This window comes from Sceloporus occidentalis, unplaced genomic scaffold, assembly GCF_023333645.1.
Source record: "Sceloporus occidentalis isolate IW3139 unplaced genomic scaffold, rSceOcc1.0.p SCAF_7, whole genome shotgun sequence".
Classification (NCBI taxonomy): domain Eukaryota; kingdom Metazoa; phylum Chordata; class Lepidosauria; order Squamata; family Phrynosomatidae; genus Sceloporus; species Sceloporus occidentalis.
In genome coordinates, this window is record NW_028316987.1 from 2224662 (window position 1) to 2247936 (window position 23275).

At 41.6% G+C, this 23275-nt stretch overlaps 1 protein-coding gene across 3 annotated transcripts in view; it reads left to right on the plus strand.

Moving 5' to 3' along the window:
* Positions 1–23275, plus strand: part of MPP3 (MAGUK p55 scaffold protein 3) — a 79992-nt gene that overhangs the window by 23118 nt on the left and 33599 nt on the right. For all 3 annotated transcript variants that reach the window (XM_089531649.1, XM_089531651.1, XM_089531650.1), the window contains exons 5-8: positions 3618–3698; positions 11471–11608; positions 12100–12181; positions 13969–14054. In XM_089531649.1, coding sequence (XP_089387775.1) covers positions 3618–3698; positions 11471–11608; positions 12100–12181; positions 13969–14054 — 387 coding nt within the window. The remainder of the gene's footprint in view (positions 1–3617; positions 3699–11470; positions 11609–12099; positions 12182–13968; positions 14055–23275) is intronic.

Below are 23275 nucleotides of genomic sequence, written 5' to 3' on the forward strand. Positions count from 1 at the left end.
AGAAACATAAGCAATTGGGCAGAACCAGCAACAGTGAAGAGCAGAAGGAGATAGTCATGCTCCAGAGGCTGAAGCCCCCCGTGAGTATCTTGGACATAATCCCCCTAAAACCTAGAATATTTACACATTGATGCTGGAGATTCAAAGGATTTTCATGCTCAAAGAAGGGAGTGTATGTGTCTAAGTCTGAGAAAGATTATGGAGGGAGGGTGGGTGGGTTGGTTGGTTGGTGGGAGTACATTGTGTGTGAACATATGCATGGGAGTGTGGAGAGAGTGTGAATGGAGGAAGAGTTGCATTTGGAGCACATGAATGGGTGAAATATATGTGAATAAATTGGACCACGGTGGAGTTGCTTTTTTGAAATAAAATTCCCAGAATGCTATGGGTCTAATCTTGGAGCTTTAGTCCCCCAAATTAGTGTTTTCAAAGTCTGGAATGGATCCATGGAAATCTGGTTCCACCCACATTTTGCTCTGGCCCTCCTCAGTATGCCCCCAGCTAGACTACAACCCTTTGACTGGAGCAATGTGGCCCTCGCCAATAAAAGGTTGTCCCACCTCCGTGTAAAATATCTACAGCAGCTCATGAAACCGCTAAGGAACTTCAAGAACTTACATAACCTCTACTGAAGTCAGCGTCTGTCAGATTGGTGATTAAGTGCATAATTGTGAGCTGTGAATGCTTTTTGTTTTAATTTATGTATTGAAGAGTCATATTCTTGTTATGGATCTTGCGATAAGAAGACACATTTTCCTTTAAATATATGACTCTTTCTGACTAGACTGAAGTCTCTTGCCACCCACAAGCCAATCCTCCCTTTTGAATTGTGTTGGTAAGCTGACCTAAGCTCCTTTTTTGCTGTGACTTTCAGGTGCTGCAGAGGCAGCCCTTCTGTTGTTCCTTCTGAAGAAGAGGAATTATTTCCAGACAGATTGCAGGGATAAAGTTTTTTGCTTCTTTTATGACTTCTAATTTACTTCAAGTCGGCTGCCTTTGACATAACAGAGCAACACACCACCTCCAGTCCAGCCTACACCTTTCTTTCTATAGATTTTAGATCCAGGGGGAACTGCATCCCATTTATTATAATAATTCTGCCCAGGTTCTAATATACTCCCTCACTTTATAGTCTCTTTTAGTGTCATGTGCTGGAACTTTTCCTTCCTGACTTTGAGGCTTCTATTGCTGGTATATAAAAGCTAGGAAATTACAGCATCCCCTTCGTATCCACTAGGGTTTGGTTCCAGGACCCCGCATGGATACCAAAATTCATGGATGCTAAAGTCCCATTATATACAATCGTACAGGAAAATGGTGTCCCTTATATAAAATAGCAAAATCAAGATTTGCTTTTTGGAACTTACATCTTTTAAAAATATTTTCAAGACAGTTAAGCATCTGTGGACATGGAGGGTCTATTAGTTACAAAACTGCATTATGACCTAGGATAATGGCAGTCCTTTGCAGCATAATGGTAGTTTTTCAGTTGCTTATATAGATATGTGATGATGGCCTTATTAGATGGTAGAGGAGGATATGACATGGTACACAAGCTGGCTTTACGGTCTCTTGTAAAGGCTGCATCCAGATTTTAGTTACTCTTGAGGCTTGGAGCTATAACCTTAACTCATTGCTTTTAAAACACAGCCTTCTGAGCTTTGCCCACATACCCTGTTTCAAAAATGCTTTATTTGTGTGTTGTTTTCCTTTGATGCATTCCTTCTCTGTCTCTTGTGCCCTTGTTTATTGTCATGCCTTAGATGAGAGGTTGGGAATTTCCCCTTTGTTCATAATAGCCTAGTTCTCACTGAGGTTCTAAATTAGTCTCTGCACTAGGGTTGCCAGTGTGAAAACTGGAGAGGAGCCCTGCCCTTTTCATGACAGTAACTTCATCAAATGTTGGTTGTTACTGGTTGCATGAAGAGCCACATATGTCAATATTCCCTTTTCTGTTGTTGTTGTGTGCCTTAAAGTCATTTCTGACTTATGGTGACCCTAACCAACCCTATATTGGAGTTTTCTTGGCAAGATTTGTTCACCAAAGGTTTGTCATTGCCATCCTCTGAGGTTGAAAGAGTATGACCAACCAAAATCACCCAGTGGGTTGCTACACATTCATTAAAGGTATAGCAGTCATCTCCAGTTTTCAATCTGGCAACCTTGCATGTGGACTGAACCATTTTAGGCTGCAGATGGGGACTCACACATTTAATTATTTAATTTTTCTGCACATCAAAAATGGTGTGTCACAGAGAAGGTCTAGATTGGAGCTCCTTTGTTTGACAGTCTAGTATTGGGGCAATTTGGAGTGAGAAACTGAGTATAGAGATGGGGTTAACTATTTCCTTCCTGATAGAATTCAGAGGCACAGCTGTGTTAGGAGTTTATCAGACAAGGGGAATTGGAAGTATAATCCGATGGCAATCTGAATGCAATCATGGGGTTTAACGTTATTGTTTGATAGACCACCACACGCAAATTCAGGCAATGGGAAGTCAGTCCGAACGCAATCATGAGGTTTCACGTTATTACGTGATAGACTGCCACATGCAAATTCGGGCAAGGGCATGCTATTTTCAGGCAATGGGGAGCCAGTTTGAATGCAATGCGTATTCACATAATTGCACGAAACTAGCGACTTTAAGTGAATGCGTTCTGGCCCCACTTTCTTTTCATTCGAATTTAAGAGAAATTCCTCTTATTTGATAAACTCCTTAGTCTGTAAAATCAGTATACAAAGGGATCTTGTAGCACCTTTGAGACTAACTGAAAGAAAAAGAGAAGTTGGTAGCATGAGCTTTCGTAGATTTGTGTCTACCTTCTCATGCAGCTGAAGAAGTTGACTCAAGTCTATGAAAGCTCATGTTATCAACTTCTTTCAAAGGTGCTACATATTCCCTTCCTGCTTGTCTGAAGCATGTGCCTCCACAGAGAGCACATTTCTTCTTTTAACAGGGCCAATGGGTTACCATTCATGCTACAGAATATGATGTGCTTGGAAACAAAAGCGGGGTCTATCTAATTGTGTTTGCTCACATTATATAAACAGTTGTTATCTTTGCCCTTTTCTGCATCTTTGGCTCTCCTTTTGGGGAGGAAATACAGTTTTGTAGCAGATCACATGTATAAGACCCTAAAATCAATTTCTGGCATCTCTGGTTAGGGCTGAAAGAGTCTCCTGCCTGAGACTGTGAAGATCAGTGGTTTCCAGGCTTGGATCCACCGTTGGACCACAGTTCATAGAAACACCAGCCTGTGTTGGTCATTGGTAAAATATTTTTGGGACTCATAAACCAACAACATCTGGGGAACTAAGATAGGGAACCACTGCTGTAGAAAACAGTGAGGTGGATCAGTGGCCTGGCTTAGTTTAAGGCAGTCTTTTATAGTCCTTTGTGACTTCCCAAGCCTGCCTGCCTTGGAGAGCTTTTATCTTCTCCACGGAGGTTTCCTTTTGACACCAGCTTGCAATTGCTGTGGTTTCTCTGGAGTATGACACCAAGATTAGCACAACATTGACCTGAAAATGCAAGCAGGGTAAAATATACTGTGTCTTGATTCCCGTGTGCATGGATGGATTGTTCTTTCTTTTTGGTATATTTTTTCCTTGCAAGGTGATAGAAGAATTGCAGACGGCACCAATGAATAATGATGAGAAAGAACTGCTCCAGTTGCTGTCAACTCCTCATCTCAGGGTAAAAGGCTCTTAATTCTCTAGCTGGAGAGGTGGGTGGTGGTGCAGCATGGTGATCCGCTGGGTGGAGGGGGCAAGAATTGTATTCTTAGGAATTGTCTTATCAGGCCCAGTAATTTGCCATGGCTTAATTGGTGTTTGGAAAAGTTGCTTTTTCAGACTATAGTTCCCAGTACCCTCCACTCAGCATGCTTTTGGGAGTTGCAGTCCAAAAAAGTACCCCTTCTCCAGTTGTTGAAATGTTTTGGTATGGTGTAGTAGCAGTGGCTCTTTGGCATTTCCTCTCAAAGAAGCACTGAGAAAGTAGATGCGTACTTTTTCTTAGCCCCAGCTGTGCCTGGTCACCCCCTTCTCATATCTCATGGCCACTGTTTCCTGTAGTTCTCTCTCATCCATCCAACCTTTAGAGTGACCCTAAACAGTTATGCCTGCTCGAAGTTAATAAGTTCTTGGGCATCATTTTTCTTTGCTTCATCCTTTACATCCTTTGTTACATGTCCCTAAGTTCTACCCTTGACTAATCCACGGATCATATCAGTTTCCATAAGTTTGGCCCCCAAACCTGCCCTCGACTTAGACATGAGGCCAATGTATACGTGAGTATATATGGTAGTCATTTTGGTTGCTATCCAAATGTCCACATGCTGCCTAGGCACTGAGAGAAGAGTATACTCTGTAGAGGGATGTTACATTTGTGCTGTGATCCATTTTGTACTGGGAGGTACTAGGGGGAGCAGTTGGGAAAAGAGAAACAGGATTGAGGCAAGGCTTGGGTTTCCCTTCCTTTCTGTTTCCTTGCTCCAAAATGGTTTCCTCTCCTCCTACTTGTATGTTGCGTGAGGGCTTAAAATATGTGAGGATATGTGCGAGGGAAAGTGAAGGCATATAATTAAGAAGCAAGGAGACTGGGAGAGAAATAGGGAGGGGGAGAGGGAAAGAGAGTTGAAGAGAGAAGGAGAAACTGGTGAGGAACCTCACACTGGAGAGACTGTAAGAGAAGAGGAAGTCAGGGCTGGGAAAATAAAATGGTCATAGCCTGGCACCCCAAAAGTATCAAAGTTGCAGTGCCAGTTGGTGACTTCCATAGTTGGGGTGCAGTGAATCTGCTCCAGGTTTCAGCCGAAATGTGAAAAGAGCTATCCAAGGGGATGAACCATATCCCCCTCATAGGTTCAGCACCTTGGATAGCTCCTTTAAAATTTGGACTCTCAGAATGGCCCAATTGACATTAAAATCATGACTCGCCACTGCAGAGTTGGCATCTGGTGAACTTTTTCAGACGTGGAGTACCCTAATAGAGAACATGAGCCTTCCTGATCCTTCAAATCCTTATTAGAAGTTCCGCATCCTGTCCTCCCAGGCACCTTTGAAATGGAGCAGACGGCCACATATGGGGAGGCCATGTCTGTTGTTCTCTCCAGGTGTTCCCTTCCATAGCAAGGTTGTTGTTCTTGCTCTGTCCTGTTTCTTCAGTGAAAATCCAGACAGTTCCAAAAGACATTTGAGAAGAAGGTAATTTAGTGGCCCATTTCTTGCTGCTGCTATTGCTGCTGCTGCAGATGCAATCAAGCTGTTGCTGCTTGACATTAAAAAACCCCCCGATTTTGCAGGTTTTCTTCTTGCACATTTTATGATGGCGGTTTATTGGCAATTTTACAATGTATTCAGTGTCATGATATATTTTACTGTTGATTGTCTTGAGATTTATTAGATGTCTTGTATATCTTGGGCAAAAATGAAAAAAGGAAGACTTTAAATTGTTTATCCCAGATCCTGGATGTGTGTTTATGGATGTGTGCACACATACAGTGTGCTGGAGGAATAGTTACTGAGCAAGCGATGGCATTCTGCATGTGTTCAAAGAACATCTCATTTTTCTACCAATCTCTTCTTTTCTTTTAGAATTTGTGGAATTGAAACTAGACAAGTCTTGGTTTTAGCTCCTTGCTGAGCTACAGTTTTATTTCCCGCCCCCAGTGTTGAATCAAACCTACACATTCATTTAAACCCATTGCTTCTTGTCCTACAGTAGTGCATAATATAAATGGTTGTTCCCCCTTTATTAGCATGAAACCTTTATTCTCCCACACCAGGAAGGAGGTGTTTGCTCTCTTTCCCTTTAGGTTTGAATAGGCGGATAATAAATGGGATTTTAAGCGTCAGGTTTTAATAACTTTTACCGAGCGCCATAAGATATGAAGACAATGATTTTCAAATGAGCTCAAATTGCAAAGGTCTTTAACAGATTTAGAATGAGACAGGAATTTAGGTAGTGCAGAGAAACAGTTTGTTTTGTCGACTGGTTTGAAGAAACAGATCATTTGCAAAAGAGAAAGAAATTAAGATAGATTAAAAGCAATAAGGTATGTAATACTCCAACTGCTGGAGAGTGGGAGAGCTGGAGAATGGGAAATATACGTGTGTGTGTGTGTGTGTGTGTGTATGTATGTCTATAATTATATCTTAAAATATTAATAGTGTCTCCTTATATAATATTCATATAATGAAGCATGCCATGCATATGTTGTTATTGATTAGTTTGAAAACACACATTGAAATGCTGGGGGACTTGGAGCTGCTGGGGAGCTTTGCCTTGGAGAAGGAGTGTGCAATTGAGAGCAGATATTGACATTAGGAGATCTTGGAAGGCTGCAGCCCCATTGCAAATTTAAAAAAAACCCCATTGTTTCCATTTGTCTTCTAGGGCCTGTAGGGGCATTTCCACCATGCTTTTAGGTCTCCCTGTGCCATTTTTAGTACTAGGAGATTCTTTTTTAAAAAACAGGAAGTGATCAGAAGTCACTTTCAGTTTATTTCTGGTTTTTAAAAAGGCTTCCCTTAGGCCCCAAATGGCCCATGAAGCCTGCAAAGCATGATGAAAATGCTCTCCAACCCCCAGCGGGCATTTTGAGGTTTTAAAAAAGTAAGATAGAGAGAAAGAAAGAGTCATTTGTAAAAAAAAAACCCAAAAACATGTAGGGCCTTGGGGTGGTCACAAAAATGGTGCTGGGGGTTGCATGTGGTGTCATGTGGTCCACAGACTATGTTTAACCCACCCCTGGTCTAGAGAAAGAGAGGGAGTGGGTTAAACATCCCTCCCTCCTCTGCTTCTCCACTATATTTTATCTCCCACATCATGGAAAGAATAGGGGTGGGTTACTGGGTTGCAATATCAGCACCAAAAAAAACCCCATAAAACAAAAACAGGCAAACAAACAATCAAAATAGGTCAACATGTTTCACAAACTTTTTATTCAAAACTAATAGCAGCGTGTGAAATGAAGAAAGGTCATGTAAGCCTTGCATGGAAACCAAAACATTGTAGAGCCAAGCTGAAAGCTTCTTCCCAAATGCATCCAGGGATTGATTTTTCTTTCATCAGCTTCCACTTTTCTTATCATTGTCATTTGTGGCCAGATTTATAGATTTATCCCCCACCCCCAAATGATGGAAGTAGTTGACAAGGCAGGCTTATCTGCTCTCCCCTTTTCATCTCAGTTTTTGCTGTTTATATCTGCTTGGTGAGGGATTTTGGAGGCAGCTGCTGTTTAGCTTGCCTGTTGTAGGCAGGTACATATGGCTTCAACAGTAGCGTTATTAGGGGGTGTGGTGGGTGTGGACCACACTGGGTGACACACCAGAAGAGGAGTGATACTGGGTTGAGCACACACACACACACACACACACACACACACACACACACACACCCGCACATGCTATTTTACTCATGAGTAGAGTGGCACGCAGCAGGAAGCGAGAGTGCCCAGAGCACCACCTCCCTGCCATGCGCCATTTTACTCACGAGTAGACTAGCACATGGTACCTAGGTAGGGGCATGCACTTTTGATCCCACCATGGAAGCCCCCCCTACACCGGGTGACATCTCAGACAGTAACACAACTGGGCTTCAGTAGGACTGCTAGAGCAGAATCCCACTTTCCCCCCAGTTCAGGCTTCTTTTATTGCATTGTTTACTGCAGACATGCTTTTGCAAACCAGCACCAGAAGTCTGCATTTCTGGAGCCTTCCTTCACCATACTCCCAAAGATGAAGCTACTTAAAAACCTTCCATCTAGACAGAGGACAAGGAATAAAAGATCAGGCACTAAAAGCCTTGGTAAAAAGGAACTGCTTTGCTAGTATGGTCAGGGTGACTAGATGTCCTAATCGCGAAGGAAGACAAGGCATCGCAAAATGTACGACATCCAAGGAAAATGTAGGACATTATAAAACAAAACCAAAAAACACTCATATAAATATACATTCATGCTTGAGCATGCTCAAACTGGAAGACATTTTGAAATTCCTCCTGGACAGACGGTTGAAATGTAGGACATGTGGTTACCCTGATTATGCTTGTAGTTATCTGCGAAGGCTTCAGAGCTCCTGTTGGGTCCGCAGTGCACCAGGTTGCTCTTGCAGGAATTATTTTCTGCATGGATAATGCTGTTTCCTGGGCAGAAAATGCTTTAAATAGGGCATTAATTATTCTGCATTAACATGTGGTTGTTTTGACAGAAAAACTTTCTGCCCAGGAAACAGCATTTTCTGCCTAGAAAAGAATATGTCAACACAGAAATATTATTTTCTGCGTAGAAAATGCAATTTTCTGGGCAAAACAACCATGTGTAAATTTTGCATAGAATAAGTTCCAATTACAGATAGGCTTCAAAAGCTTCATGGGTTTTGAAAAATTCTTCCAGCAGGAACAAAATTGCTAAAATTACTTGTTGATTCTTTTGAGAAGAAAATTAGTGAAGTATTACATCCCTCTTTGGTTTAAAGAATTATTAATAACTGCACTGAACACAGAACTCTAAAGAGGTTCTTTCTAGCACTGAATCTGGAAGTGCTGTAACTGTTGTGTCTCTTTTTGTTTGGTGAAGATTGTCTAGAATGCTATTGGCCTTTCTTGCTGGGGCATCACATTCCTGGCTGGGATTGTGTTTGCTATTGACTTCTAACACCTACGTTCAGGATTTTAAATAACAAAATTGGATATTTTTCTGCATTGTTGCTGCCCAGCCAGTTTCTTGTTCCTCCCCTGTCATCAATATGCATTTCCTTGTCCAAAAGTCAGCATCTCATTGAACTGTGGAAAAATACTTCCTCTGTACTAGACTCCGCTGCAGCTTTGTGGCATGCTGCCAGTTCAGATCCATTGTATGAAATATTTAATGATAGTAGGCAAGTGCAGAGATTATGTTCTTTTTTAGATTTATCTCCAATCTAATAAAACATGCAAGAACAGCGGGGAAAGACAATTTAAGGGGGAAATGAAGAGAGATTTGGAATAAAAAGAAATCAGATTTTTGCCTTTCGTGGTTGCTTGCTTGCACAGGGGCATGGACACCATATGCTCAGGACGCTGGTATCGCCAAGGGTCTTCTGAAGAAGCAATAATCTGTTTATCTACAACAAACTGTGTTGCCTGATGTGTTCTGAGGATTAGTGGAATTAAACTAGAGAAGGACGTGAATACTGGACATGCTGAAATTTGTTGGTAGCCGAACTAAAGTAAAACCATTAAATCAATTAAATTTGCCTATGTGTTGACTCACCATTCCACAGTTTATTCAACTAGGCTATTTTAGCTGAGACAAATTAATAGAATCCAGGCTTCTGAGTGATAGGAATAGACAAACCTGTCAGTTTTATGTTCACCTAGGTCCAAAACACACTGCAGAAATAATCCAGTTTGAGACTGCTTTAACTGCCCTGGCTCAATGCTAGAAAATTCTGGGAACTGTAGTTTTGTGAGACATTTAGCCTTCTCTGCCAGAGAGCCCTGGTGCCACAATACACTGCAATTTCTAGGATTCCCTAGCACTGAGCCAGGGCATTTAAAGTAGTCTCAAACTAGATTATTTCTGCAGGGTGTTTTGAACCCTAATTCCTCTTCGCCCCTCCAGCCTACATATTCTCTATTTCATAGCGGAAAATGAGGACGTGTTTGGGCCATGCAACACCAGAGTGACAAATGAGGAAGATACACAAGCTAGAAGAGGTTGTAGCTGTTTGCTTTTGCCTCAGTATACTGGGAAGGACAAGATTCTGCTCCTTCTCTTCCTCCCCACTGAATTAACTGAATACAAACAGCTGTTGCACTCTGAACTCAGCTTGCAGCAGTTGAAGTAAGCTGAGGACGAAGGGAGAGGTGGGAGGAGAAGGGAGAAACTAGGACATTTTATGGCCAATTGAAAAAAGTGGGATGATAGAGGATTAATTGGGACCATCATCACCAAATCAGGACAGTTGGAGGGTATAAACCTATATGTTCATTTTGACCTCTTTCATTATCAGTCTGAGATTTATTTTTTCTTTTAAAAGCTACTCAAAAGTTTATACACATTTTTGTGCGTGTTTTTCCCAGTATACACATTTCAAAATATACTTTCCCTCAGTATATATGTTTCTGCATACATTTCTGACTAATATTTTTATGAAACGATAATTTATAGAATGCCGCAGAAAACCAAGAAATGTTTAAGTTGTGTTATTTGAAAGAAGATATTACAGCAAGCTTACAACTACCAAGTAGGCCTCTGCAACTAAATGTTGCAGCATACTACATGGCCTCTCTTGAGCCACTTCATTTCACCCCAGTCCTTTTCAATAGGCATTTTGTCACAAGAGCAACCATTAGTGAATTGTCTTTTGTGGGGTGGGATGGAATGTGGGCCCCCAGAGAAATTTGTCCATCAATATCTATGAACAGCTCTCACTTCTATCCCTGGTGACATTTAAAAATAGCTTCTCAGTGTGAAGCATAAAATGCTTGCCCAGGCAATAGATAATTTTGTCTATTCTTTTATCTATGTGGTTTTTCTTCTGTCCTACTTTTCCAGCCATTCCATTCTCCCATCCATCCGACATTTAAGTTTGTTGCCTCTTGGTAGCAGAATTTTGTTGGCATTAGCATATCTTCCAATTGTCTTGATTTGGCAGGAACAGTCCCAGTTATTCCTCTTCTATTCCACATGTTCAGCTACTTTTAAAATGCGCCAATTCTTCTCTCCTCCTCCCATTTTTCACCTTTGTCCTCAGCTTACTTTGATTGCTGCAAACTGGGTTTAAGGTGCAAAAACAGCTTGCACTCATTGAACTCAACATGGGGAAAAAGAGAACAAAGGGCAGAATCTTGCCCTTCCAAGTAGGCTTGGCAAAAGTAAATTGGTTTAGGCTCTCCTGGCTTGTGTGTTCTTCCTCATGAATACCTATTGCCATGTTGAACACACTCTGCTGTTGTTGGTTGCCTGTGTCCTGGTTTTCATCTGTAAAATGTCGGAGGGTATGCATCCTCAGTCTGCACTGGTCTATTTACAAGGTTCCCTTCCCTCTTAAGAATTTCCCCCTCCAATCTTATTTTATATGTCTGCAGATCTTGGAGTTATCCTGAGTTTGCTGGTATCTCCCTCTAGTGCACTCACTGGTGCTGTCGCTCTGGCTATATAAGAGAAAGCATCTGAAGAAATAAATCAAAGTTAGAATACCGGAAAAGTAATTTATTAATAGCAGTAAAATTTTCTATAAGAGTAATACAGTTTGGGTTCAATTACTTTTCCAATGTACCCATTTCCAAATGGTTTCAGTTGGGATGAGCAACAGGTCCAGGAGCCACCTGTTTCTCCTTCCAAGGCCTAAGAGCCCACCACATGCCCCATGATAGCCTCAAATGTTTTTCTTTTGCATTGTTTCTTTTCTATTTCTATGTTCACCTGCCCCTTTACTCTTTTTTCATCTCTTCCAATTTCCCCACCACTACCCATCAAGGCGATGCTGGTTGTTCATGACACAGTTGCCCAGAAGAATTTTGACCCTGTCCTCCCTCCTTTGCCGGATAATATTGATGATGATTTTGATGAAGAGTCGGTGAAAATAGTTCGCCTGGTGAAGAATAAAGAACCATTGGTATGTGTGTAAGATGTGCACTGTACAGTATGCAGCAGAAAGGCTAGGACTTGTAAAAACATACAAAGCACCTTGCTGAATACAGTGAAAGATTTATCTTGGCTAGTATTATTTCCCATGGGGGCCAACTTGATGTTTGAGGAAGCCTAGCAGGGAGCAAACAGTGTGATAGGAATAATCTCTTTGCACTCTGCTTTTGGGCTTTTCCAGAAGAACATATTTAGTTACTGTGTGAAGCCATGAGACCAGCCCTCCCCAACCTGACAATGTTCAGGTGCTCTGGATTACAACTCCCACAATCCACTGTACAACCATGCTGGTTAGGAGACTGTAGGAGTTCCAGTATAGCACATTAGACTGCATTGGGTTGATGACCATTGCTCTAGAATCTAAATGGATTTGCAGTTTCATCAGCAGGGCTACATGTCTGCACCAGACCCAAGGTCTCTGCATTGATGGGTGTCTTTTCCTTTTCATTTTTCATATTCTAGGGTGCAACGATCAGGAGGGATGAGCACACAGGAGCTGTGATTGTGGCACGGATCATGAGGGGAGGGGCGGCTGACCGCAGTGGTATGTTTTTTCAGATAACAGTTACTTTTCTCTGTATTGAAATAAGAGAGAACAAGCCCTCTGCAGATTGGCTTGCTATATTTTTAAGGATTCGGAGGACAATCAGACAGACTCTAACAACTAGCCTCAGTCAGTTCAAGGGCATAGAAAGATATCACCCCTGGGGTGTTCTTCTTCTTGTTGTTGTTTGTCTTCAACCCACTTCCGATTTATGGTGACTCTAAGACAAACCTATTACCCGGTTTCCTTGGCAAGATTTGTTCAGAGGGAGGTACCATTGCTTTTCTCTGAATCTAAGAGAGTGTGACTTGCCCTAGATCACCCACTGAGTTTACATAGCCAAGCAGAAATTTCAACCCTGGTCCCCCAGAGTCCTAGTCCAACACTTAAACCACTACACCATGCTGACTTTATCTTGCCAGTGTATTAAGTGCATCTAACCCTGTACAGGCAGGGAGCACTTTCATACTACATAATTATAGCACTGCAATACCATTTTAATTGCATAGCAAAATTCTGTGGAATGTTGGGATTTGTAGTTTGCAGAGGCAATAGAGCGCTCTGGCTGAAAATTCTAAATATCCCCCATAAACTGCAAATTCCAGGATTCCACAGGATGTTGCCAAGGCAACCACGGTAATCCCTGTATAGTATGAAAGGACCTCAAGGTACTTTCTAGTTGCCCTTCCAGTTTAAGAGCTTCTTGTTAACATTAGAAGATTCCACTGTCCAGTTATGGAAGACAAAAAATGCTGATCGTAATAGGGGTAAAGTAATACCTTTCTACAGGTTTAATAACATTCCTCAACATGCAACCTTTTTATAGATTAAGTACTGGGTGACTATTGTAGTTTATGCACACACTGCAAGAGGAGGAAGTAGGTATTCACAGGGAGTTCTGAGCTGGGCAACATGTGGCCTTCTAGAACTTAATGGACAGGATTCAAAGACATAGCAGTGTTTGACTGGAAAGTCAACGTGCAAAGGGATCTTGTAGCACCTTTGAGACTACTGTATATGTTCAACTATAAGTCAATCTCATGTATAAGTTGAGGGCAGGTTTTGGGGCCAAAATTATGGATTTTGATATGACCTGTGGATAAGTCGAGGGTAAAACTCAAGGACATGTAACAAAGGATGTAAAAGATGAAGCAAAGGAAAATTATGCCAAAGAACTTACAAAATTCTGGCAGGCATAACCATGCTCACTCTAAAGGCTGGATGGATGAGAGACTAGAGACGGTTGGTTGTTCTTTTAGATTCTCACAGGATGGACAAAATGCTTGCCTTTTCCTCACTACTCAGAGAAAGGAGGTGACTATATACACACACACACACACACATATACACATATACATACTGGATATATATACACACACACATCCACCCATGGATAAGTTGACCCATGTTTTTTGGGCAATTTTTGACTAAAATTTCTAGACTTATACATGAGTATATACAGTAATTGAAAGAAAGAAGCTGAAAAGACTTGAATATACTTCCTCAGATGCATTAAGTGGATGGTCCAGGGACAGACCTATATAAGCAGGCTGTGTGTGAGAATAGCAGTAAAAATGCAAAACCTGTGGTTATAGAGATGACTTGATATGTCCAAGTTGTGGTATTCCAACAGCCCTAATCATGATAACTAGTGGTTAGGGACGAGAGAGTTTGAAGTCTAACAATACCTAAAGAACCACAGTTTTCCACCTCTGCTGTACACAAAGCTTCTCTCATCCTAGAAACAATACTTACCTGTTAATCTTTGTTTCTCCACTTCCTTTTAGGTCTTGTCCATGTTGGGGATGAACTCCGAGAAGTCAATGGGATTACTGTGCTTCACAAACGGCCAGAGGAAATTAGCCAGATTCTGGTTTGTTTTGGCTTTTGCATACTCTGATTCTAACTTATTATTTAGAGCATACTCCCGTGCATATCACATTAGGAGTAAATTGGATTGAGTTACTTCTAGGTTTGTGGGAAGAAACCCTCTTTTGTAACTTACCTGGAACTTTGGATGTTACTACAAGAATGTTTGCAAGTGATTTTGGGATAGAGGAATAAGCTGTCTGTTTCTGTTCTAATGTATATCTGGTCAGTTATTAATGCTGTAAGTCTGGATTAATTTAATTCCTCAAAATAGGAAGGGCCCTCCAATTCTAGTTTTTCCTCATATTCCACACCAGACCACTTCCAATGGAATGGGTGGGCAAGTAAGCATGCAATGACAGATGCATAATCACATTTCTTATTCTTCTTTTTTTTGGTCAGCAGAAACTGCCAGGACATTTCTTCATAGGGAAGAGACCCATAGCATAGTGGTAGCGCACTTTTTGGCATCCAAGATCCCAATTTCAGTCCTTGGCATCTGCAGCTAAAAAGATCTTGGGTGGCTGGTCATGGGAAACACTCTTTGCTGCCTGACACCCCAGAGAGCTGCTCTTAGTTAGAATACAGTTGCCCCTTGGAACTTGCGGAGGATCTGTTCCGGGGCCCCTGCAAGTTCCAAATCTTGTGCATATTCAAGCCCCATAGGCTTGAATAGGGTGCGTGAATGCCAGGCACGTGCCATGGGCATGCGCCCCATTAAGGTTAGTGGCGAGTGCTCCTCCCTAAATTATGCCCTCTCATTGTTAGCTAAACATTTGCTTGTTTGTTTTACTGAATTTATATTGTGCCTTTCTTCCAAGATGAGATTCAGTGGTTGGAGAGTTTCAGGAAAATGTTCCAATTGATCATCCAAGTGTATGAATACTAATGAACACACTGCAGGATTATAAAGGGGTTCAATGGGATTTATATATGAGTTGATATGGGAGAAAATGGGTGCTGGTAAATGAATCATTTGGCTGTAAACTTAATACCTCTAAAAGGAGTCTGACTGTTCATTCTAAAATTATAGTAGTATTGTTATATATTTATATCTCACTTACTTGGGAAGGAATTACTTAGAACTAACTTGCTATTTGCAACAACCTATTTGCAAGGTGCAGTGAGAATACAGACTCCCAAAATTCCCCGCATTTATCTCCATAATGTTAAATGTTTTTGCTAAGAAGACTTCCATAGTCTGTAATGCAAGTCTTTGAGCTGGTAACGTAACTGTCTTGTTATCCTAGTGATGCAGCAATTCTACTTGTTCACAGCCTTAATAATAGAGTCATGAGACACACCTCTTCAGTGCCAAAGAGGAGATGATGTGCCCAGTGACTCCTACGCAGGGGGTGCAAAGCGAAACAGCCCTCATCCCAAGGATGCTCCTTGACGTTGCTGTAATTACCACTGAAATTGCAAACGCCTCTTGCAAATGAAACAGGCGCTACAAAAGTTGGCCTTTCAAGATTGTAGACTCGCCAAGGACTCCTGAATCATCAGTGTAGTCTTCTGTTCTTTTAAAAGAAACAAGAAGAAAAAGCAGGAAGTACCATTTACCCTCCCAGTCCTACTTCCCCAAGCCCCCCTCCCCAGTAGTAGAATGTTCTAGGGAACATCACCATGGAATCTTATTTCTGAAGCCTGCATTTTACAATGTGTGTGCCTGTCCTGAGGCCAGGCCCTTATTGTGTTGCAGCCTCTGGAAAAAATTAGAGGAAGACCCAGAACTTAGAAAAATTACTTTTATGGGCAGCAGCTTCTAGAATCCCTTATAAAGGACTGCCATTTGCAGTACCTGTTAATCTCCACTCTTGGTAGACTCTATTACATTTCAATCAGTAAATCAGGCGGATGACCTAAATACCCTAAAGCAGACATTCCCAACCTTTTTGACTCTTAGAGCCCTTATTTCTATGGCGGAGCCTATAAGAAGCCTACCCTATGTCTTATAAGCTAATGGTATTTAGGAGTGTATACCATATATACTCAACTATAAGTCGATTTCATGCATAAGCCAAAGTCAGGTTTTGGGGCCAAAATTATGTATTTTGCCATGGCCCGTGGATAGGTTGAGGGTAAAACTTGGAAGCTCTTCCAGTGTGTGTATGTGTGCATATGGCAAGAGAGACTCTCACTGAGGCTTTTTGCTTCATCGTTTCAGCTTTCATTTCAACCAGACTCGAAAGCGGGAGAGGGACTCTTAAACAAACAGCAATAGCAATCAGTCACCCAGGACTTTTTCTGTTTGGCTCCAGAGAGCAATAAATTCTTCTGCCCACCGGATGGGGAAATCTGAAAGAGCTGCTGTCACATTACCATAGTGACCTGTAAATAAGTCCACCTGGATTTTGGGGTCAATTTTTGAGCATTAAATTTTAGACTTATAGATGAGTATATATGGTCTAAGAATATATTCTTATTCTTTAATTTCATTCAACTTTTATTTCTTTCATTTTTATGGAGCAGCTGTGAAACACCTAGGAAGTGCACTGTAAAGGCTCCTTGGAATAAAGGTTGGGAACCCCTGCCCAAATCTCACTTGATCTTGGAAGTTAAGCTAAGCAGGCCTTGGTTAGTACTTGGATGGGAGACCACCAGTGAATACTAGGTGCTGTAGGCGGTATTTTAGAGGAATGAACTGGAAAAACTACCTCTGAGTATACCTTGCCTAAGAAAGCCCTATTAAATCCATAGGATCACCATAAGTCAATAGGTGACTTGAAGGCACACACAAATTAGGGTGGGTAACTGGGTGGCAGTGGAGGTTTTTTCACTGCCATGATTCCTCCTGTGGACTGTACTGGTATAATGTCATTTTCACCTCCATTTTTGACCAATTTACAGTAAATAAAGGGTTGGGTGTATGTGTAATGGTTGGGTGCCATTATTTCCCCCCATGGCTCAGATAACTTTTAATTTCTGTGTTAATCCAAGGCCAGCCCACTAGTTTCAGGTGTAGAAACACAAAGTCTTATAGGCATCCTCAGAATGCCTTTGTGAATAGGAAAGTGTTCATCGTCCAAGTGTAGTGTTGACCCCCATTGCCAGAAAATTAAGTTATAAATGCCGTGTATGAGGTGAACCGCAGCAAAGTAGAGCAAATTGCTCTGTGTGATGCAGAATAAGTTAAAACTTTGTTCCCGCCACACTGGCACCCATTGCTCACTAATCAATCTACTGACTGACTAATAAAAGGAAATGTAATAGACAAATGCAGTAAAGGTGAATGGGGCATAGAACAGAAACTGCTGAATGAATAACTGGAACTAAGATGATCTTATAAGTAGAAAATAGTTGACTGGTAGCATGTCACTCAGTAAAGTTGATAACCCTGTATTAAATTAGGGCTCTTGCCTCATATAAAGGAGTGGGGAACATGTGCTTCTCCAAGCTGCTGCTGGACCGCAGCTCTCATCATCCATTCCTATTAGCTTTGTTAATTGTGGACGATTGTGGAAGTTACAGACAAAGAAAAGCTGCACGTTCCTTATGATCCTAATTAAAAGAAATATTAGTTGCTTTATTTGATGAGCTTTTTGTTGCAGGATTTATTAAATCAGTTACATTTCCAAATGGATTAAAATAATACTTCCTGAAGCAAGAGACACAATTTCTTTTATATAGATATTATTTCTGTATTGAAAATAATTATTTTTTGGGTGGAAGCATCTGCTAGATCCCAAGCAATTGTTATTATCTGTCATGGCTGCTGTTCCACAGATACTTGTGTGGGAACAGATCAAGCTCTTTTGGTTTGTGTTCATTTCATATGTGTTTATTCATAAGTATTTTCTCTTTCTGTTCCACATTAATCTTTACTAATTTCTGGAGGAAAATCTGCATAATAATGTGTGTCTATTATATAGATATTTTATGGTAAACTACACATTTTATAGCAGTGTAGAATGTGCATTTTTATCAGTATTTTGCAATATTTTTAAAGCTCCAAACTCTGTCACAATATTGGGACCACTGTGAAATTATGTGACGTTGAAGGCTTTCACAGCCGGCATCCATATTTTTTTGGTGTTTTTTTCCAGGTTATGTGGACGTGTTATGGAAGAATTTATCCATGACGTTTTGCCTGCATCTGTGGCTGGCATCTTCAGAGGTTGGTGGGTGGGGTATATATATACCGTGTGCCCCTTGGTTGGGAGGAAGTAATTTACATGTTAACCTGTGTGTTGGTCTATTGTTGAATGGCAGGGCTCAGGATGGGAGGATATGCGGGAGGATATGTGTGTCTATTTAATTAGCAGTCTATTGTATGGGGGAAACCCCCAACCCTGAAATCCACGAACACCTGGACAACTTCAACAGGAAAGAAGAAACCCTGAAAATAGACAAAGGCGCTGGACAGACCGTCCAAAAAGGACGGTCTCCCAGCACATAGTTTTGGTCTACGGGGAAGCCGCAGCCTCCAGACTGTGGGACTTTCCTGCGAACCAAAAAGAACCTGCGAAAAGCGGGTTCTTCTTGCGACACCATTATGATGCAATGTACGGATGCTATGCGTCTGGCACATAACAATGGTGGTGTGACATGCGAACGCTCTCCATCTGGCACATAACCATGGCGGCGCCCACCTGTACAAGGCACCTCCATTTTGATGCCCTCGTCACGTGCGAGAGGTGTCTAGAAGCGCCGCTCCTTGCACGTGACGAGGGCGTCCTATCCTGTCCGTCTGGACCTGGCCAAAGCTTGGCTACCACTCCTGAAAAACACCAAAATCAAGACTCAACACATGCAAATGAACATCACCCAGGGTCAGAGGGTTTTCCCGCAGACAATGGATTGGTAATTAAATATACACACATATTCCCCCTCCTTACATATCCTTCCATCTTGAGACCTTGCCATTCAACAACAGATCAACACACAGATTAACATGTAAATCACTTCCTCCCAACCAAAGGTCACATATACCCCATTCACTTCCATGCCACCAACCTCTGAAGATGCCAGCCACAGATTAAGGTGAAATGTCAGGGATAAATTCTTCCAGAACATGGCCACATAGCCTGAAAAAAACACACACAAACCTATAGTGTGAAATTAGTACAATTTGTGATCCACATATTGTTCAAGAGGCATGACTGAACTCAAATGTGGATTTAAGAATATTTGCTAGAACATCCTTGTATGGCAGGAATGGGGAACATTTGGCCTACTTGAGGTTATTCAATTGCATTGCCCATCAACCCTTCTCACTGACTCTGTTGGCTGGTCTGATGGGAGATGCAGTACAATGTTATTTAGAGAGTGATACATCCGCCATCCCTGTTATATGCACAGGTGGGGAAAGATTTCACAGCTACAGCCAGAATAAGAAAGCATAATGCTTTATTTAACTGATGCTGTTTAATGAACAGGAGCGAACATGGTGTGGCGGTCTGAGTGTTGGACTAGAGCACTGGGAGACTGAGGTTCAAATCCCTGCTCAGCCACGGAAACCCACTGGATGGCCTGGACAAGTCGTACTCTCTCAGCCTCATAGGAAAGCAATGGAAAACCTGCTCTGAACAAATTCTGCCAATAAATTCCCTTGACAGGTTTGACTTAGGGTTGCCATAAGAAAAAATTGACTTGAAGGCACACAACAACAATCTAAGGAAAATGTTTTCAGGTTTTTTCTGTTCTGGGGAAAGAAGCAAAGAAATACTTTTTGTTCCTTTTAAAATAAAGGTGAGCAGGGGCTGGGGTTAGAAAAATTTAAAAAGTAATTCAATTACCAGATCTTGTGGCAAAATTGATTGGTTTCCTTAGACTCTGTGTGGGGCTACATGCAGGGATATAGCTATGGGGAGGGAGAATAAGGGCATTGCTTCCCTAACAAGAACCTAACAAGAATTCTGTTTCCTTCTCAATGAAATATTCTTTCTGTTCCCAAATTTCTAGCCTTGCAATAACTTTAAACTTCAGTAGAGCATTTAGAAATGCAGTTCAGGCATTCAGAGAAAAGGGAGCAGGCAAAATTCCCAAGGCAACGAGAGCACAGCAAATAGAATTCTAGATGTGAATGATTTTCAATATCTCACTCTTTGCAATGCTGGAAATTTGGGCACTAAAGGAACATTTCCTAAGGGTGGCAGAATTCTTATTTCTCCTTCTCCAGCTGCATCCCTACCACAGAACAGTTTACAAAACAGTGAAAAAGAGTGTGAGTGGGGGGGCATAGTACCAGATTTTGTTCCCATTCTTTCTGATTTTATTTTGGAGATCCATATGTGTTGTGTTTACCCCTGAATATTTTCTGTCAGCTCCTGGTATGGTCAGAAACTTTTTATACCAACACTCCAAAAAACCTGGTTTTCTTTTAACCCAGTATATAATCAGAAAAAACAAGATCAAATCTGCAGCTTTTCAATCAATCTGGATGCATCCTGAGAGAGGGAGAAGGGTGAAAATGGGTGACTACATCCACTTTTGGCTTCTGCCCACACACCTGGGGCTCTGCCCCTTCCATTGTTGACATGTACCCTCTCCTTGAAAAGGTTACTTATCTCAGGTATGTGCACTTAGGCCTTGTCCACATGGGCCAAAAGGCCCATGTCCCCTGCCCCAGCCCCAGTTTTGTGGTTCTACAGTAAGCATTCTGAACAATGTCCAACAGGTTCCACACTAGAACTGGGCTATACTACTTTTTAACACACATTTTTAAAAGTTACCTGTTACTCATGGATGGCTCATTCAAGGTCAGAAGGAGGTGTGCAGCCATGTGACTGTCACTGGGCACCTCTTTCTGACCTCAGAAACAAGTGACCAACGGCAGCAATGGATGCACCCATGAAGACAGCCACTGTGGCATGGGAATGGAGGACCAAGTAATGTGAGGAAGAGAATATTAGGGCTGCTGCATGGCAATGAAACACTGGGCTGCCCTCAGAGTATCCTGGCCAGTGCAGACAAGACCCAATGTGGAAGTAGGTCACGTGGAGGCCAGTGAGACTTACTTCTGAGTGCACACGGATAGGACTGCAGTGTGAAAGATTTGCTTTTTTTAATCTCATAGAAGCGTTTGATCTATTAAATGTTGCAGGCCTAACTTATTATTCTGTAACATGCCATGCCCTACATTTATGTGTGTTATTTATTAATATTACATCAATAATGTATCTTGGGCTTTGCAGAGCAACATAAACAGTTCCTGCTGAATGCTTGTCACTTACTGAGTCATGGAAATGAGCTTAATGCCTCATTGGGAAGGGGAACATCCTTTCATCTTTCACCACCCAACTTAGAAACAAGAAAGCAGTCCTGAATAATCCCTTTGAATGGGTCAATTAATGTTGGCAGTGTTGAATGCAAGAGATCTCAGTCGCTCAGAGCTTTCATTCAGACTAAGGGAGAAAGATGTGCTCTTTTCTCCCCAGCCATAGCAGTGGCAGCTTCCACAACAAAGGAACCCAAAACTGTCAGGATTCCTATCCAAGCACTTGAAAATCCATTTTAAGCTTGGGTGTGGAGAGCTTTGAGTAACAAAGGGGCCCTCCTGTGGTTTTCTATTCCAGTGTCAGCAGCAGTGCCCATCTTCTTTCAGGGGCTGTGGCATTAAGGAATACATACCATGCCATTTGTACTATTTGGATGCTTTTAAGATTAAACAGAGAAATAAAAAGTCATTCTAGGCACAAGAGGAGTGCTTGGAAAAGAGGTGTTCCCTTTAAGAGCAGAACAGACAGAAGTGAAGCAAGCCTAAAAATGCAAGCACTTAGGATCATAGAATAAGTAGGAGAGCTTAGAGATCAGCCTAGTCCAATCTCCTGATCAATATAGGATTGGATATGAAGTATGCTATGGTACCATTGCTGACACATTGATGCTCACCTTATCTTTATATACCACTACTAAATGATGACCAAGGTGGTATATCCATGCTCAAAATACTGAATTCTGTCCCACGAAAAGCTGGGTTGTGCAGCCTGCACAAGAAATGCAAAGGCAGGGGATCTACATACATTGGTTTGTTTTGCATATTCCCTCATCTTTGCATTTGCTAGTTGTGAGCAGAGATAATGCATTAGCTTTGATCATTGAAATAATCTCCCCACCTTCCTCCATATCCTTCCCTGCAATTGCATTGGCATGTTTTTTTAGAGTCACAAAGAGAATGTTCGGTATACCGTGCAGAGCAATACAATGCATGTTTGATCGGATATTAATGCATATTTACTCAGAGATCGAGTCCCATTTAGTTTAGTGCATCAGGTAAGTGTGTATAGGATTGCAGTCATAAGCAAATGAAAGAATGAAGCTGAGTTTTTCATAGTCCTTTTATTGTTTTGTTTTGTCCTGCAGATATAGATTCTCAGTTTGTGCTGAACAGTGCTTGGAAAAATTACTGTTTTGGACTGCAATTGCAGAATTGTTCAGCATTTGGGGATTCTGGGAGCTTTAGTCCCAAAACCCTAACATTTCCAAACTTAAATACAGAATTAGAGAGTTGTAAAGGGAGCCAGCATGGTGTAGTGGTTTGAGTGTAGGACTAGGAATCTGGGAAGCTACAGTTCAAGCCCCCACTGCATGACCGTGGGCTAGTCAGCCTCAGCCTTAAAGGGAGGCAATGGCAAACCTCCTCTGAATAAATCTTGCTAAGAAAACCCTGTGATAGGTTCACCTTAGGGTTGCCATACACCAGAAATGACTTGAAGCCATGCAACAAGAAGGAAGTTGTTTAATTGCTGCAACAATGCTATTCTCAGTATTGTCACATCATGGTTGCACCTAGTTCACTGTGGTCTGTTACACTGACAGGAGCTTTAACTACCGTACTTTAACTGGAGGTGCAGGGATTGAACCTGGCAGCTTTTTTTTTTTGTGGAACACGAGTGCTCTTCCATTAAGGATTAAGTTCTAAGCTATGAACTCTCACCAACAGGGAAACCCTGCAGCATATAAATGGCAAAAATAAATTGCTAGATACAAACAGGCTGGCCTTTGAATGTCACCATAGGCAGCTAAGAAACTCAACAAAAATTGAAAAAAGAGACAGAGACCAAATATAATCACCCTCATTCTGCTGGGAAAGATGGACATCAGCTTTGAAAGCATGCTAGGGAAAGAATCAATTGAAATCAAATTTGATGTCATTACCTAGTGGCTAGGAGATCTATGAGAATAAAGCTCCCATGTTTTTCACCTGTGGAGTGATAGAAGAAGTTCCAAATGAATTACTCGTTTGGGACCAACTGACATTTTGCTGCCTGAGGTGATAGGCAA